General features: G+C 43.1%; 1 protein-coding gene across 9 annotated transcripts in view; it reads right to left on the bottom strand.

Moving 5' to 3' along the window:
- Positions 1-15546, bottom strand: part of STK39 (serine/threonine kinase 39) — a 452628-nt gene that overhangs the window by 116276 nt on the left and 320806 nt on the right. The window contains exon 15 of one of the 9 annotated variants that reach the window (XM_056533269.1): positions 8257-8293. The exons of 7 other annotated variants lie outside the window; for them this stretch is intronic. In XM_056533269.1, the coding sequence (XP_056389244.1) occupies positions 8278-8293 (16 nt within the window). In that variant the 3' untranslated portion in view covers positions 8257-8277. Of the gene's footprint in view, positions 1-8256; positions 8294-15239; positions 15341-15546 lie in introns of those variants that run through there. One more of the 9 variants, XM_056533264.1, reaches the window with a different exon arrangement.

Here is a 15546-nt window from a genome sequence, read left to right on the forward strand (position 1 = left end):
AGCTGTGTTTTTATTGCTGAGAGCTGCTCTGGAACCACAAACCTGCACACAATGCAGTTAGAGAAATGTTCCTGAAGCCATAATTCAAATTCCAGGCGGAAAATCCTTCTAAACTCCTTCAGTTTTGGGAAGAAACTGGTTCCAATCTATTCAAAACTGTCATCAGTGCTACTTGCACTTACCTGTCTGTATAGGTGTGTAGTGCGGGTGACACATATGATAACCATACTTCCCTATCCCCAATCTGTGCTTCTGTTGTCCCACAATCTTCTGTTCCGGAGCCGGCTTGGGGCACAGGCAGAGTTTCCTGATGTCACTGCTGCTTTCTCCCGCGGCCTGCTTGTTATGGGGCCCAGCAGAGAAGCAGCAGTGACATCAGGAAGCTCCGCCCGTGCACCAAATCGGCTCCACAATGAAAGATAGCGGGACAACGAATCAGGGACAGGTAAGTATGCTTGTCGTCAGCGTCATCCACAAAAAAACATCTGTACCAACAGGTTAGTGCATGTAACACTTTCCTTTAATGATACTCAGGTATATTTTAGTTTGAGGGAGTAATGAATGTACTCATAATCCTAGGTGTGGACTGGCAGAGTTAATGGCTATAAACACTTTTAAAAAGCATTTTCACTTTAGTCTTGATTTTTATTTATTATGATGTAAAAAACACTTTCTCTAAAGGTCTTTAGAGAAATTTTGTTAAGTTCCTCTACAGCAGTGTTTTCCAATCGGGGTGCCTCCAGCAGTTACAAAGCTACAACTCGCACCATTCTGGGAGTTGTAGTTTGGCAACAGCTGGAGGTACCCTATTTGGAAAACACTGCTCTACAGCCTCTGCAGTTTACAAAACCTACACCAACAAAAAAGCTGTGAGCAGACACAGGTAGTGCAAAAAAAAGTACCGTAACAATCTTTATTGTTTAAAGCACAAGTACATATATAAAAATATGTATAAAATCTGAGGAATGGCAGCTGAAAAATAGGGCGTCTCCTGGGCAATAGATAATAATCAGTAGTGCAAATCCCATATGTATGGGCATATAACTCATGGCACAAAATACAGATAAAGCATAAGGCAGGTATCCGCAGGTTTACACCAAGCATTACATATAAATACCAAGTGCGCATAAATGTTGTAAAAGACTGTACAAAGCCCTGCTATGGTGCGAAAGGACAGATACCCACATGTAGAGAGCAACAATGCAGCCAGGAGACTTCCACCCCTATGACCGTTTCGGACCGGAGTCCTTCTTCCGGGGTTTATACCCTGGGAGTATATAAGGGTGATTAGATCCCCTTCCTTAAATTTTTTATTTTTTTTTATCTGTGTAATCGGTATATTCATGAGACTCTACAGTTTGCGGTGGGTGCTCTGCTATCTCTCTACACTTCTACACAGTATATGTAACTCTCCTATGCAAACTACCTTCTGTATGTTCTCCTCTCTATCTACAGCCTGGGTGAGTTGCTCTCCAAGGTTACTCTCCATCTACAATCTGAGTGTGAGTGTGTACCCCCTACCCCCTCCCTGTTCCTATCTCAGTTAAATGGTAGGAAATTTGTCATTTGTTAGGAGACAAATGAACAATGAAACAAAAATCATTGCAAAGGTATTCATAGCCTTTAGGGCAGGGTCACATATGCCATATTTTGCTGCATATTTCTACAGCTGATTTTGCTACCCATCGACTTTAACACGGGCAAATAATATCTGTCTCTTAGCAATAGCTAATGGCTATTTTGTGTAAAAAAAAGAGGTGCATTTTTGGTACATAAAAGCTACGTCACTTATTGCCATGCTTTCTGCCTCCTTCCAGTATTGGGTGAATTTGTTTTAAACAATTATCTCTAATAACATATGCATTAGTTATTTGGCACAACCTGTGTCAAAATTCTGGTGTACACATATTTATTTAGGATGCGTTCACACTACTGAATTCCCGGTGAATTCCACGAGCGGAATTCCGCGGTGTGAACTTAACATTAGTGTGAATGGGTCTCCGCGAGACCCGTTCGCACTGCATAATTTCCGCGGCGGACAATTCCGCCGCTGATATTGTTCCGTGCAAAGAAAGAACACGTTTATTCTTTGTGCGGATTCCGCGAGCACTGCATAGCCACCAATGGTGACGGCTCAGTGCCCCACGGCCCTAGTGCCATAGCTTCTTCGGCGGCGGCCACCAGGCGGAATCCCCACTCATGGAATTCAGCGAGCGGAGATTCCGCAGTGTGAACGCACCCTTATAGTACAGGTGACCCTGTTTACAAGGATATAGAAATTCACTTCCTTTATCTATTGGTTCTGTCTGGTATTGCAACTTACTTAAAGGGGTACTCATCCAAATTAGTAAATTACTTCTATTAAAAAATCTTAATCCTTCCAGTACTTCTAAGCTGCTGTATACTACAGAGGAAGTTTAGGTGTTCTTTTCTGTCTGACCACAGTGCTATCTGCTGACACCTCTGTCCATATCAGGAACTGTCTGGAGCAGGATAGTTTTGCTATGGGGATTTCCTCCTACTCTGGACAGTTCCTGACACAGACAGAGGTGTCAGTAGAGAGCACTGTGGTCAGACTGTAAGGAACTACTCAACTTCCTCTGTAGTATACAGCAACTGATAAGTACTGGAAGGATTAAGATTATTAATAGAAATAATTTACAAATCTGTTTCATTTTCTGGAGCCAGTTGATATGAAAAAAGTTGTTTTTCACCGGAGTACCCATTTAAAAGGAAACGGACAGGAGGGTTATTTGCACTAAACTGAATACATATGCTAATAGTGTGGGTGCCCTTCTTTCCAACAATATATCACCTACCCAAATCTGTTCAGCCGTTGTGAAGATATGCAACAAAATGAATGCATGCAAATTTGGAAAAACAAGCAATGTTCCCATTGCTCTTTGGTCGTCCTGACGGCACCTTCAACCTCCTTTCCCAGCCGCCCTTTTATTATTAACGGTTCCTGCTACTGACAAGTGTCTCAGCAGCTGAGCGGGGGCCATGTCATTGCTTATGATACGGCCTCTGTAGCTGGAAGGGGAGGGTGATGGCAGGGTCAGGATTGTTAAAATAGCAATAAGAACACTCCCATTGATACTTTCTCAAAATTTTTATATATTCATTTTGCTGCAAATCTTCACAATGGCTGGATAGATTTGGGTAAGTGATACATTGTTGGAAAGTGAGTCCCACACTATAAGCATATATATTCCACTTAGTGCAGATAACCCTCCTGTCAGTTTCTCTTTAAAGCGGTACTAAGCTGCTAGACATCTTATCCCCTATCCAAAGGAAAGGGCATAAGATGTCTGATTGCAGGGGCCCACACAATCTCCCGGTGCAACCGGCGTTCTTAAACACTGCGGCAGTGGTGTGAATCTTTATTGTGATGTCACGCCCCCTCCATTCATGTCTATTGGAGGGGGCGTGATTGCCGACATGCCCCCTCCCACAGACGTAAATGGAGGGGGCGTGACTGTGTGGCTGTGATGTCACGATCACGGCCTCCGGCTCAGAGCGTTCTGAACAAAATGTTTAGAGCACTGGAACACCGGAGTATCCCCTTAAGTAAGTTACAATACCAGACAGAGCCAACAGATGGAGTCCAGGATAAGACAAAAGAAGCAGGCCGTTTGTCTTCTCCTAGACAACTCCTCTAAAAGCTCCCATAAACTTTTGTTAAAAGTCGCTGAAACCTGCCAAATTCACGACTCTCCCACAAGAGATGAAGTTGGGGACAGAAGGATTGAGCATGTTGGATTTCAGCTGCCCGACCCCTTTATTATCAGATAAATATGCAGTGGCCAGAGTTTACCCATCCCCTCTCTCTCTCAGCCATATGACTGTTCTGTAATTTGGGCAATATTTACATATTTTTTATTTAAGAAGTGACCTCTAATACTGTAAATACCCCAATACTGTAAATACAACAACCTGAATTATTAGGAGGTTATATATAAAGCCGAACCTGCAGCACCAATGCCTAAATGTGGCTTTTTATTGCACATTTAAAGCAAAAATCAGGATAAAGGAGGCTTAAAGGGGGCGTTCTGGGGGTGCACCCTCCTCACATGCGACTTTCAGACTGACTTGCGACACCGAAATTTGCCTCCAGACTGCCTTATACTTGTGTGCTGCGTGCAAGGGCAACCACAACGTTAACGGATTTACTAAGAAGCGTGTGCCTCTAAATACAGCAGACCATAAATGGACAGAGCTTTACTAACCAAAACGCTGCAGTTAACAACTGTCCCACTAAGTGTTTAGTACACGACCAGACGCAGCAATATTGTATGGAGGGTGTTTTAAGCGCTATGAGCAGTTTGTGTAAGAACAAAATAAATCCCACAGTTAATTTATTGTGTCGTCTCTTCTGTACTAATAAATCTGCCTCAACTGTTCCTTGCCACATTTTACTTTTCGGCCTAATTGCCAATGCATAAGGCAATTTGTTTCTAAGAAACTGAAGAAAAATGGTATCAGTCCGGCAATTCATCTTGTGCATTGTTTAGATGATGAGTGACTCATTTATCTAGCACTTTCTGAGCACCTGCATACATTTCTTATGCTGACTATAATTCCCAATGAGCTCTGCTCTTTTCTGCGCTCCAAAATGAAGCATTTATGTTTCACTACAAAGTTAAACACCAATCTGTCTTGCCCGCGCTCTTCTGTTTCGAAACCCATTTTTTGGTGGAGTCTTCGTGTAAAAAAAAATAAATAAATAAATACATAACTTTTATTTACAAACATTAAAAGAACGTGAAAAAACAGTTATTTACATAAGTGAATTAAATTGGTGACAAGAGCAATGACACAAAAATGACTCTACAAAACATGTTATCACTCTGTATATAATTATAGCAAATGACTGAAAACGTATTTGAGGCTCTGATCACACGTTGTGACATTGTAGCAGCATTTTGGCTAAGGGGTTTGCATCAAAGATTCCACAAGTTATTATGAGGCAATGCAAGTAAATAGCATTTTAGAAAACCCTATTCACACACAGTATAAATAAATCCAAATTGGCAGCAAACTTCATACCTAAATGTGACACATAATTCTTTTTTTCCTAATGTTCATGACCAGTAGATAGCTTAATAGCTATGGACAATATTAAAGTTGTATCCAGTCTCAGGCTTGCACTGGTAGTGGGTAAGTTCTTGTCAGGGTGGTCAATGAGGGGGCTGTTTGCCATGGTTATGAGACAAATTTGTGTTCTTTTTTGGCTGTAATGTTTTAGGTTTATCCAAGTAATACTGGTCAATGATATCTGCCCTACTTGCTTCAAGAAAACTCTTTAGCTTTGAGAGCGACTCCATTGGGATCTTGTGCCATCTACCATGTGCGGCAGTATATACAATGAGATGCAGTTGACTTCTATCCAACAAGGAACCTTAATTATTTTTGTCCTTTTGCATCTAGTTTTAATGGTAAATTTGCCGAATAAAAAAATCAATACCATTCAACCCCTGGCTACCATGACATTCTAATGGCACCCCACAAACGCCATGTGTGAAGGGATCAAGTGAGAGAATTCTCCTCCCTTTGTCTATCTACTCAGATATCGCCGTGGCTACTGACAAAGCAGATACCCTCCATGTATGGAGTCAACACCTGAACCCACACTGTACCCTTTTTACATTTTTTTCATGTTTCAGTTTTAAAGGGGTTCCATCCTGGTTTTGCTGTAAATATTCCAAAACAGTGATAAAACCGTGGCCATCACATGTGGACAAGGATTCACATCATGATGGCCACCATATATGAACAATGATTTACATTACAATGGCCACCACATTTGAACAAGGATTCACAGCACAATGGCCACCATACATGAACAAGGATTTACATCACAATGGCCACCGTACATGAACAAGGATTCACATAACAATGGCCACCATACATGAACAAGGATTTACATCACAATGGTCACCATACATGAACAAAGATTCACATCACAATGGCCACCACATTTGAACAAGGATTCACATCACAATGGCCACCATACATGAACAAGGATTCACATCACAATGGCCACCATACATGAACAAGAATTTACATCACAATGGCCACCATACATGAACAAGGATTCACATCACAATGGCCACCATACATGAACAAGAATTTACATCACAATGGCCACCATACATGAACAAGGATTCACATCACAATGGCCACCATACATGAACAAGGATTTACATCACAATGGAATCTACATATGAACAAGGATTCACGTGAAAAGGCCACCACATATGAACAATGTTTTACATCACAATGACCACTTCATATGGACAAGGATTCACAGTTAGAACATATCCTAAATAAGGCCCATTTGTTTCCTACGGCCCCTTTCACACTATAAAAATTCATCCGTAATGAACGCCATCATAAAAATCTTGAAAATCGGCCGTTAAACGGCTGTTAGAAAATCCCTAGCGGCTGTTGGAAAATCCTATTATAGTCTATGGGATTTTTCTAATAGCCGTTTTAACCCGTTGTCGCCCGTTATTAACCCCTTAAGGACGCAGCCCTTTTTCCCCTTAAGGACTGAGCCCTTTTTCGCAATTCTGACCACCGTCACTTTACGCATTAATAACTCTAAAACGCTTCTGACATTCTTTTTTCGTGACATATTCTACTTTATTTTGGTGGTAAATTTTTGTCGTTACTTGCATCCTTTTTTCGTGAAAAATCCCCAAATTTCATGAAAATTTTGAAAATTTAGCATTTTTCTAACTTTGAAGCTCTCTACTACTAAGGAAAATGGATATTCCAAATATATTTTTATTTTTATTCACAAATACAATATGTCTACTTTATGTTGGACATATTTTAACTTTTTGAAAAAATGAGTGGGCTTCAAATTGGAGCAGCAATTTTCAAAAATTTCATGAAAATTGAAAAATCTGAAGGGACAGATGTTACAGAACTACAACTCCCAGCATGCCTGGGCAGTCTAGGCATGCTGAGAGTTGTAGTTTGGCAACATCTGGAGGGCTACTGTTTGGGCACCACTGTAACAGTGGTCTCCAAACTGTGACCCTCCAGATGTTGCAAAACTACAACTCCCAGCATGCCCAGACAGCCCTTGGCTGTCTGGGCATGCTGGGAGTCGCAGTTCGGCCTTCCTAGTGGTTACCACAGTAAAGATCGCTTTACTGCAACTTTCCTTCACCTCCCCCACCATCGCTTCCCTACCTGCGCCGTGTACTCCGCATTCTCCAGTGACGATCGGCGGTCCCCACGCATCTTCTCCTCCAGGTACCAGCCTCCATCTTCTCCCCCCATTCTGCCCGACATCCAGGGGTGAGCAGAACAGGGGGTTTCCAATGTCCTCCGCTGCCATTGGTCAGCATTCATTTCTGACCAATGGCAGGGGATAGGAGGAGATCGCATCACTGCGACCTCGCTCCTAGCCCTCAAGATGATCGGGGCTGTCACTGACAGCTCCGATCATCCCTATTTTCTGGGTGATTGGGTCACCAGAGACCCGATCAGCCCGGAATAACAGAAAATTGCATGTCTGAATTGAAATGCGATTTTCTGCGATTGCCGACATGGGGGGGGGGGTGTCTCAGGACGGAATTCCCACGGGGCGTATGCATACGCCCTACGTCCTTAAGGACTCGGGATGCAGGGCGTATGCATACGCCCCACGTCCTGAAGAGGTTAATAACGGGAATTATTTTGTGATGGGCGATAGTATGCATGCACTATTTCTTCTGTTCATTCGCCGGTCACAAAATAACTGCCATTATTAATAACGGGCGATAACGGGTTAAAACGGCTATTAGAAAAATCCCATAGACTATAACAGGATTTTCTGACAGCCGTTTAACAGCTGATTTCCAGGGTTTTTATAACAGGCATTTATAATGGAGGTATTTTTATAGTGTGAAAGCAGCCTAAAAATGAGACACTATAGTCCTGATTTTGTTGCAACTAAAACGGTTTTATCATAGCTAACTAAAAGGAAAGGTAACACACAGAACTCTTCTACCAAGGTCAGTGCTTTTATCCTTCTCAAGTCATAAGATGTGAAAGATGACCTCTCTATATGCTGGTGCCTTCAGCCATCATCAGTGAGCACTGTCACAGATCCCTTTGTCTGATGTGATATATTACAGACTCAGACTTATAGAACGGTAATAAAATGAGATGTGGAAACATGGCCACTCCTGATTTAGCATTTCATTTATTTACAAAGCTTGCATAAAAAGACAATCGGGATGTCATGAAAAGCAACTCCATTTTTAGGAACCTCATAATTCATCGTCCTGAAGATCTGATATTTCAAAAAAGGACAGAAAACATGAATACAAATGAACAGTGAAAATACCATTGTATCAAGTAACATGGCACAAAAAATGTCTCTGAAAATATAACAAAGACACAACTCAGAAGATGAAGTCTACTAGTGTTTTAACCCATTTTGTGTTCTTGTTTTCTTAAATTTTCTCAGTGTCACATTCCGTAACTTTTTTAATTTCATGTTGATGTAGCCAAATTTATTTTTTCTTGCTTACCAGTTTTTAACAGAATAGTTTTGTAATGAAAATGTGGATTATTTGTTGGTGTTTTCTTTTCCTCAACTTTACAAAACTTTGTATCCCTTTTGTTTAAAGTCTTACAAGGGGCTTGAGCTGTGAGCACATTAGTAATGCATTGGAATAACGCTGCCTGTTAGTGTTAGGGCTTGTTCACACGACCGTTGTGCTCTGTCCCAGTCCATTCGGCACCTTACAAGGAGAATGGACCCTTTGCACAACAAACACCGTCAGGTCCCAACGGATCCCATTGACTTGAATAGGGTTCTGCGGGTATCCAGTTTTATAGAGGAGTTGAGCGGAGAAAAAAGATCAGACATGCAGTATTGTTCTCTTCGCCCAACTACCGTCCTTTCAATGGGGGAGTGAAGGAGCTCCCTTAAGAGGAGCCTAAAGTCAGTGTGAACCAAGCCTTAGTCTATTGGGTCAAGCCTCATGCACATGCCTATGTGAGACCTGGAGACCTTGTTGGATAACTGATTTCTATGGTAGTCCATCGGCACCCTGCTAATGAGTTGCACTTCTCTCTCTGTCAAGTTCCTTTCATGCCACAGTCGCTATAGACCATGGCTCCTGTATGTAATTGCACAGGCACATATTCTGTGCTGATGACATCATCATGTATTCGTAGGTCATACTTTTATTACTGTCACTCACTGCTGATCTACCTGCTACATCATATAGCTGGCAGTATTCTATGAATGGGGAGACTTTCAGGTGGTGGTTGACTACCATCATCGCAGCCCTTCTTCTATCGCATATAACCAAACACAGGTTATTTTCGATATGATTTCCCAGGCTGTTATCCTTGTTTCCCAATACTTATTTTTGGGCAACAAAAATACATTAGAGAAATACATAACATACCAATAAAGATTCTACAGATATAATAATGACATATTCATGTATTTGCTTCCTAGATATTATGGGCAGGTAAAATGTATTACATATTTTGCAGTTGTTGTGAAGGAAATGTACTGAAAAGTGTCCATAGACAAATACTGTATTTACTAAGAGAACAACCCCCCTCTCCAGGGACTTTTGAGCTGCAGTGGACTCATTTGAGTGTACAGAGTTGCGTTGTATGTTATCTAAGCCTTGAGAATTACATAAGAAATATTGTAATCTACAATTACAATAAAAAAGATATTCAGAAACACCCTAGTTCTACCAAGGTAAAGCTTGGAATTTCCAAAAACTCACAAAAGGACTACTTGTATGTAGTAAGAAAAACTATGCCTTGAACTGTAGAAGGAATCCAGAAGACCACAGAGAAATTCATGAACACACACAAAGTTACAAGGTCCCATTAGCGCCCCCGCAAACCCAAGGCCAATGTGCTGCTGACAACAATGCTACCCAATGTGCCATACACCTACCACTTTCCATAGAAGGGTGACCTCTATAGAGTCGCACCGATGAAGCATATACCATCACACTCTGTCTATTCTAAGTTACTGCATAAGCGTAAGGTAAATAAAAGAGGTATTTACGCATAGCAAGAAGAAAGGTGTCTTTCTGTTACTGAACAGTGTGAATGCGCACAATATCAATGAATGCCATGGGCAAAATCCCACAGCAAACAACAGAATCTCTGCTACCTAAGGCATTAAGAACCAAAGGTTTTCTGCAAATCCCACACATGCCTTAAGCTGAGCCAGGCTGTAACTCTACAAAATAAAATAGAACTGGCCCTTATGAGGAGAACCAGCAAATAAAGGGTTATGTGTCCATCATGGGCAGAAGATAGGCAGGAGCTTGGTGGAGGTAATCAGATGGTGATTAAGCCGTAACGGAAAGATATGCCAGAGTACCCACCGGTATTGGAATTTCAAAAGTCATTTATTTAGCTGACAATACTGAGCAATGAATCTTCCCGGGAAGAGTAACGGAAGACACTAGAATAATTTTCTTTGTCACTCACAAGGTATACTGTATAGTGGAATACTGCTGAATGGGATTAACAATATCACTATCTACTGCATGAAATAATGGGGGAATTCATCAAGGGATTTACACAGGATTTTTGGTGTATATTTGTCGCACCGGCCTGTGCGATTTCTCACAAGTTCTGTTTTTTGATTAGCTGTAGGCAGGGATTTACTAACTGTGACTTTTGTTAAAAAGTCACAAAAAAAGTCGCAAGTGGGTTAAAAAGCAAATCTACAGACAAAAAAAACTTGGCTTACAAAAAGTAGAGTAAAGTCCCGCCTGCATCTAACACCCACTGGCTGCCCGCATCCATCACTGGCTGCCCGCACATACCACCCGCTGTTGTAAGACTACAACTCCCAGCATGCCCTTACAGTGAGGACATGTTCGGAGTTGTAGTCTTGCTAGCTGGCGGGTGTTAAATGCGGCCGGGCAGCGGGTGGTATATGTGGGCGACAGGTGGTATATGGGTGGGGGCAATGTGGTGGTATACTGCGGGCGGTGGGTGTATGCAGGGGGCAGCGGGTGATAGATGTGGGTGGGTGGTGGGGAGCGGAGCCGGCCCAGGAACCATGAATATAATACTACAGCATTGTCAATTCATATTCCCCGCCTGGAGCCGGGGATTGGCCAAGGGATCTCGGCCAATCACAGCTTCAGGAGGGAAAAATGAAACTACAGTGCGGTAGTTTCATATTCATGGTAGCTGGCCGGGGAGTGGAGCGCTTGTCCACTGCGCTGCATGACTACATATCACAGCATGTGAGCCCCTGCCTCACAACTACAACTCCCAGCATGCCTTCACAGTGAGGACATGCTGGGAACTGTAGTCATGCGACCAGGCGGTGGGAGATAAGTGTGCTTCCCTGTCTGTTGCTAAACTACAACTCCCTTTATGGTAGTTGTAGTTTAGGAACAGGGTGCTTCCAGCTGTTCCTAAACTGGAGGCTCGCTGTTGCTAAATTACAACTCCTGTCATGGGATGTGGGTTGTAGTTTGGCAACTGCTGGAGGCACCATAAATGTATTAACATATTTTCCGTGTTTTTTTCTTCTCAATTCAGATCCGGTGGATTATGTCGATGACCAGTGTTTTTTATTTGTTTAATGTTAATAAAATGGTTAACGAGGGCTTGTGGGGGAGTGTTTTTTGGAATAATTTTTTTTTTAAACGTGTGGTGCTTTTATATATTTTTTTGTATTCTTAACAGGGTTAGTAGTGGAGGCTGTCTAATAGATGGAATCCATTACTAAGCTGGGCTTAGCGTTAGCCACAAAAACAGCTAGTGCTAACCCCCAATTATTACCCCGGTACCCACGTGCTGAGAAAGAAAATACGGGGAACCACACAAATTTTTTCCATAAATAATTTTTTTTTAAACGCATAGGGTTCCCTGTACTTTTATTCTCAGACAGATACCAACCAAGCTGCAACAGCCTGACGTTACCAGGGTGGGTTAGGACCATTGTTACTGGCCCTCCCCAGCCTAAATAACTCCAGTCTGTTACCGCCTAGGCCCAGGAGCACCATTTTTTACGCTCCAGGCCTGTTGGTACTGGCTCTTCCTGGCACCCCTGTGGCGGTGGGTACTGGGGTAATAATTGGGGGTTAGCACTAGCTGTTTTTGTGGCTAATGCTAAGCCCGGATTAGTAATGGACTCCTCCTATTAGACAGCTTCCACTACTAAGCCTGTTAAGAAAACTAAAAAAAAAATCACGTTTAAAGATTTTTTATTCCAAAAAACACTCCCCCACAAGCCCTCATTAACCATTTTATTAATATTAAACAATAACAAAAAAATGCTGGTCCGCATAGTCCGAAGTAGTCCTTTGCATAAACGGAACTGAAATGAGAAAGAAAAATGAGTTAGTACATTTAGGGGAAAAAAGTGTTAAAAAATAAATACATATATATCGCACATTTTTGTCACAAAAGCGGCTTTAGAGCAGAAAAGTCACAGAGGAGAAGAGGAGGTGTTATAAAGTGGTGTTCTGAAGAAATTTCTTGGGTTTTTTCTTATGTATGCCAAATTTATCAACCCCCTGTGATAGTATGATAAATGTGTCACACGTAAGAAACACTTACACCATGGAAAACCGTGTACGTAAGTCGTGTACGTAAGCACAGCTTGATGATTTACCCCCAATGTTCTTCCACCAAAAACTGAGACGTGGTAAAAGAAAGGATATGCCCCGACCAATAGCCCTGGCCATAAATAAAAATGAGGGACCCTAGACCCTATTCATGTTAAAGCACCTTGCTCTCTAAAGCATACCTGTCTCCAAGAAATGTTGTCCTTAAATAGGAGAATACAGTGGACAGGCATGGAGCACCTTGAGGTAGAATGGAAAGTGTACTGTCTTGTCTAAAAAAGACCTTTTGCTTAAAGTGCACCTGTCATTTGCAAAAACATTTTATAAAATGTAGATACCGTATGTATCGGCATATAACACACACTATTAAAACATAAATTCATGGCAAAAACCCTACCTGCATGTTATACGCTGATAAATGTTCTGGTCACTGATTCAAAGTATTCGCAACGCCGGCTGCTTGTTAAAGATCAGCATCCCAAGGAGGCCATTTTGAAAAAGTGACCAGCGGTGGGTCCTGTGGCCCAACACTTCTCCCTAGCCCTGCATTTTTTTCCCATCACCTGGCTGGGCTCCAGCAGGCTCAGGTCAGGCGGCGGGTCTTGCGAGGCTGATCAGCAGGTATGTGACGACCCTGATGCCGTGCAGAGGAGCCGACAGGCGACATCACCTGTCCTTGACATACCTTCCGCACAGCCTCACAAGACCTGCCGCCTGAGCACGGTCAGGTAATGGAAAAATAAAAAACATAAAATGCAGGGGGAGATAATGAGCAGGGGGGGGGGATGATGAGCAGGGGGGGATAACGAGCAGGGGGGAATAATGAGGCAGGGGGGAATGATGAGGTAGGGGGAATGATGAAGTAGGGGGAATCAGAGGGGAAAGGAGTCACACAGGGGATCAGAGGGGGGAGGTAAATGTGGCACAGGGGCTCATAAAAGGGGAGAAATTATGTGGCACTGGGGGGGGGACCAAACAAAGGAGCAGGGGGAGTCAAAGTTGGGGGGATGATGAGGCATATAGTTCAGAGCTTCCAAATGTTTTTTTTTCCTCAAATTTCCCTGTGAAAATGAAGGTGCGTGTTATACGCCAGTGCGTGTTAAACGCTGATAAAATAACATTATATGTATATTTGTATTATACATTGGTTAAAAATTTGTATATTTGTGTATAAAAAATGCTGTTCCTGCAGCTATTGCCTGTGTGCCTCTGTGCAGATACAAGACACAGGAAGTGAAGTCAGGACAAGCTGTTTCATTGAAGTGAATTGAGCCAAGTTGTAAAACCACACCCAACCTGGAGACAGACGTGGATGCCCCTGGCTCACACAACAGGCTGATTGACAAGCCTGCACATGTGTTACGCCGAGCGCTCCGGGTCCCCGCTCCTCCCCGGAGCGCTCGCCACATCCTCGCTACTGCAGCGCCCCGGTCAGATCCACTGACCGGGTGCGCTGCGATACCGCCTCCAGCCGGGATGCGATTCGCGATGCGGGTGGCGCCCGCTCGCGATGCGCACCCCGGCTCCCGTACCTGACTCGCTCTCCGTCGGTCCTGTCCCGGCACGCGCGGCCCCGCTCCCTAGGGCGCGCGCGCGCCGGGTCTCTGCGATTTAAAGGGCCACTGCGCCACTGATTGGCGCAGTTGTTCTAATTAGTGTGTTCACCTGTGCACTCCCTATGTATACCTCACTTCCCCTGCACTCCCTCGCCGGATCTTGTTGCCATTGTGCCAGTGAAAGCGTTTCCTTGTGTGTTCCTAGCCTGTGTTCCAGACCTCCTGCCGTTGCCCCTGACTACGATCCTTGCTGCCTGCCCCGACCTTCTGCTACGTCCGACCTTGCTCTTGTCTACTCCCTTGTACCGCGCCTATCTTCAGCAGTCAGAGAGGTTGAGCCGTTGCTAGTGGATACGACCTGGTTACTACCGCCGCTGCAAGACCATCCCGCTTTGCGGCGGGCTCTGGTGAATACCAGTAGTGACTTAGAACCGGTCCATTAGCACGGTCCACGCCAATCCCTCTCTGGCACAGAGGATCCATCTCCTGCCAGCCGAATCGTGACAACATGCCAGGAGTCCTACTGGTCCTCCCCTCACTTCCTGTATTTGGTCTCCTCACAGAGACACACAGGCAATAGCTGCAGGGACAGGAGATTGTGTCTGTCCATGGGGCTTGCTGTAAAAATATCACTCAATGCTATTGAAACAGCAAAGGCAAACTTGCTGCCCCTATAATAATGTATTAAATGGGCACTCCCCTGGCCAGCCTTCCGGCTGCGTTCGGAACTAATTCCCCCCGCCCCCGCAGCGTGCGCATAGCATTTGGAACTAAACATTCCAAACTCAGCCGGAAGGCTGGCCAGTGGATTACCCCTTTAAAAATAAATAAATAAAATAAAAGATACAATTAAAAAATAGAAACAGATAAAAAAAGAACATGTTTCAGTATTTGGTTGTAATAAGTAAAAAACAAATCTAGATGACACATTCTCTTAAATATAAATATATGGATCGGACTTTAGGAGATGAGATAGCTGATAAACAGACAGATAGATAAATAGATAGATAGATCATTTCATCCACAGAATTTTGCACTGTTCATAATTCACATCTTACATTTATTAACCATGGAGTTAGTTTCTCATTTCCGCTCCCAATATTACTCTTTTTGTGGTCTTAAATGGCATTTTCTTTTGGCGGCAGAGTTAAGAGAATACAATTAATTGCCGTGACATTTTCTGTTTTCAGCAAAAAGTTCAATCTAGTTGAAAACCAAACAACAAGAAGATCAGTTTCATGGTCTATTATTCCTCTGTTCCCTGACACAAATATAGTAACAGATTCTTAGTTTAGTACGAGGCGGAATATGAAGCCACTAACTCTGTGAAAACTGCAGCCAGCTGCCAAGTGAACATAGCCATTGCTCCAAACCCTTATCACTATCAAGACAAAAAGACAAAAGCTAGA

Source organism: Hyla sarda, chromosome 8 (assembly GCF_029499605.1).
Source record: "Hyla sarda isolate aHylSar1 chromosome 8, aHylSar1.hap1, whole genome shotgun sequence".
Lineage (NCBI taxonomy): Eukaryota > Metazoa > Chordata > Amphibia > Anura > Hylidae > Hyla > Hyla sarda.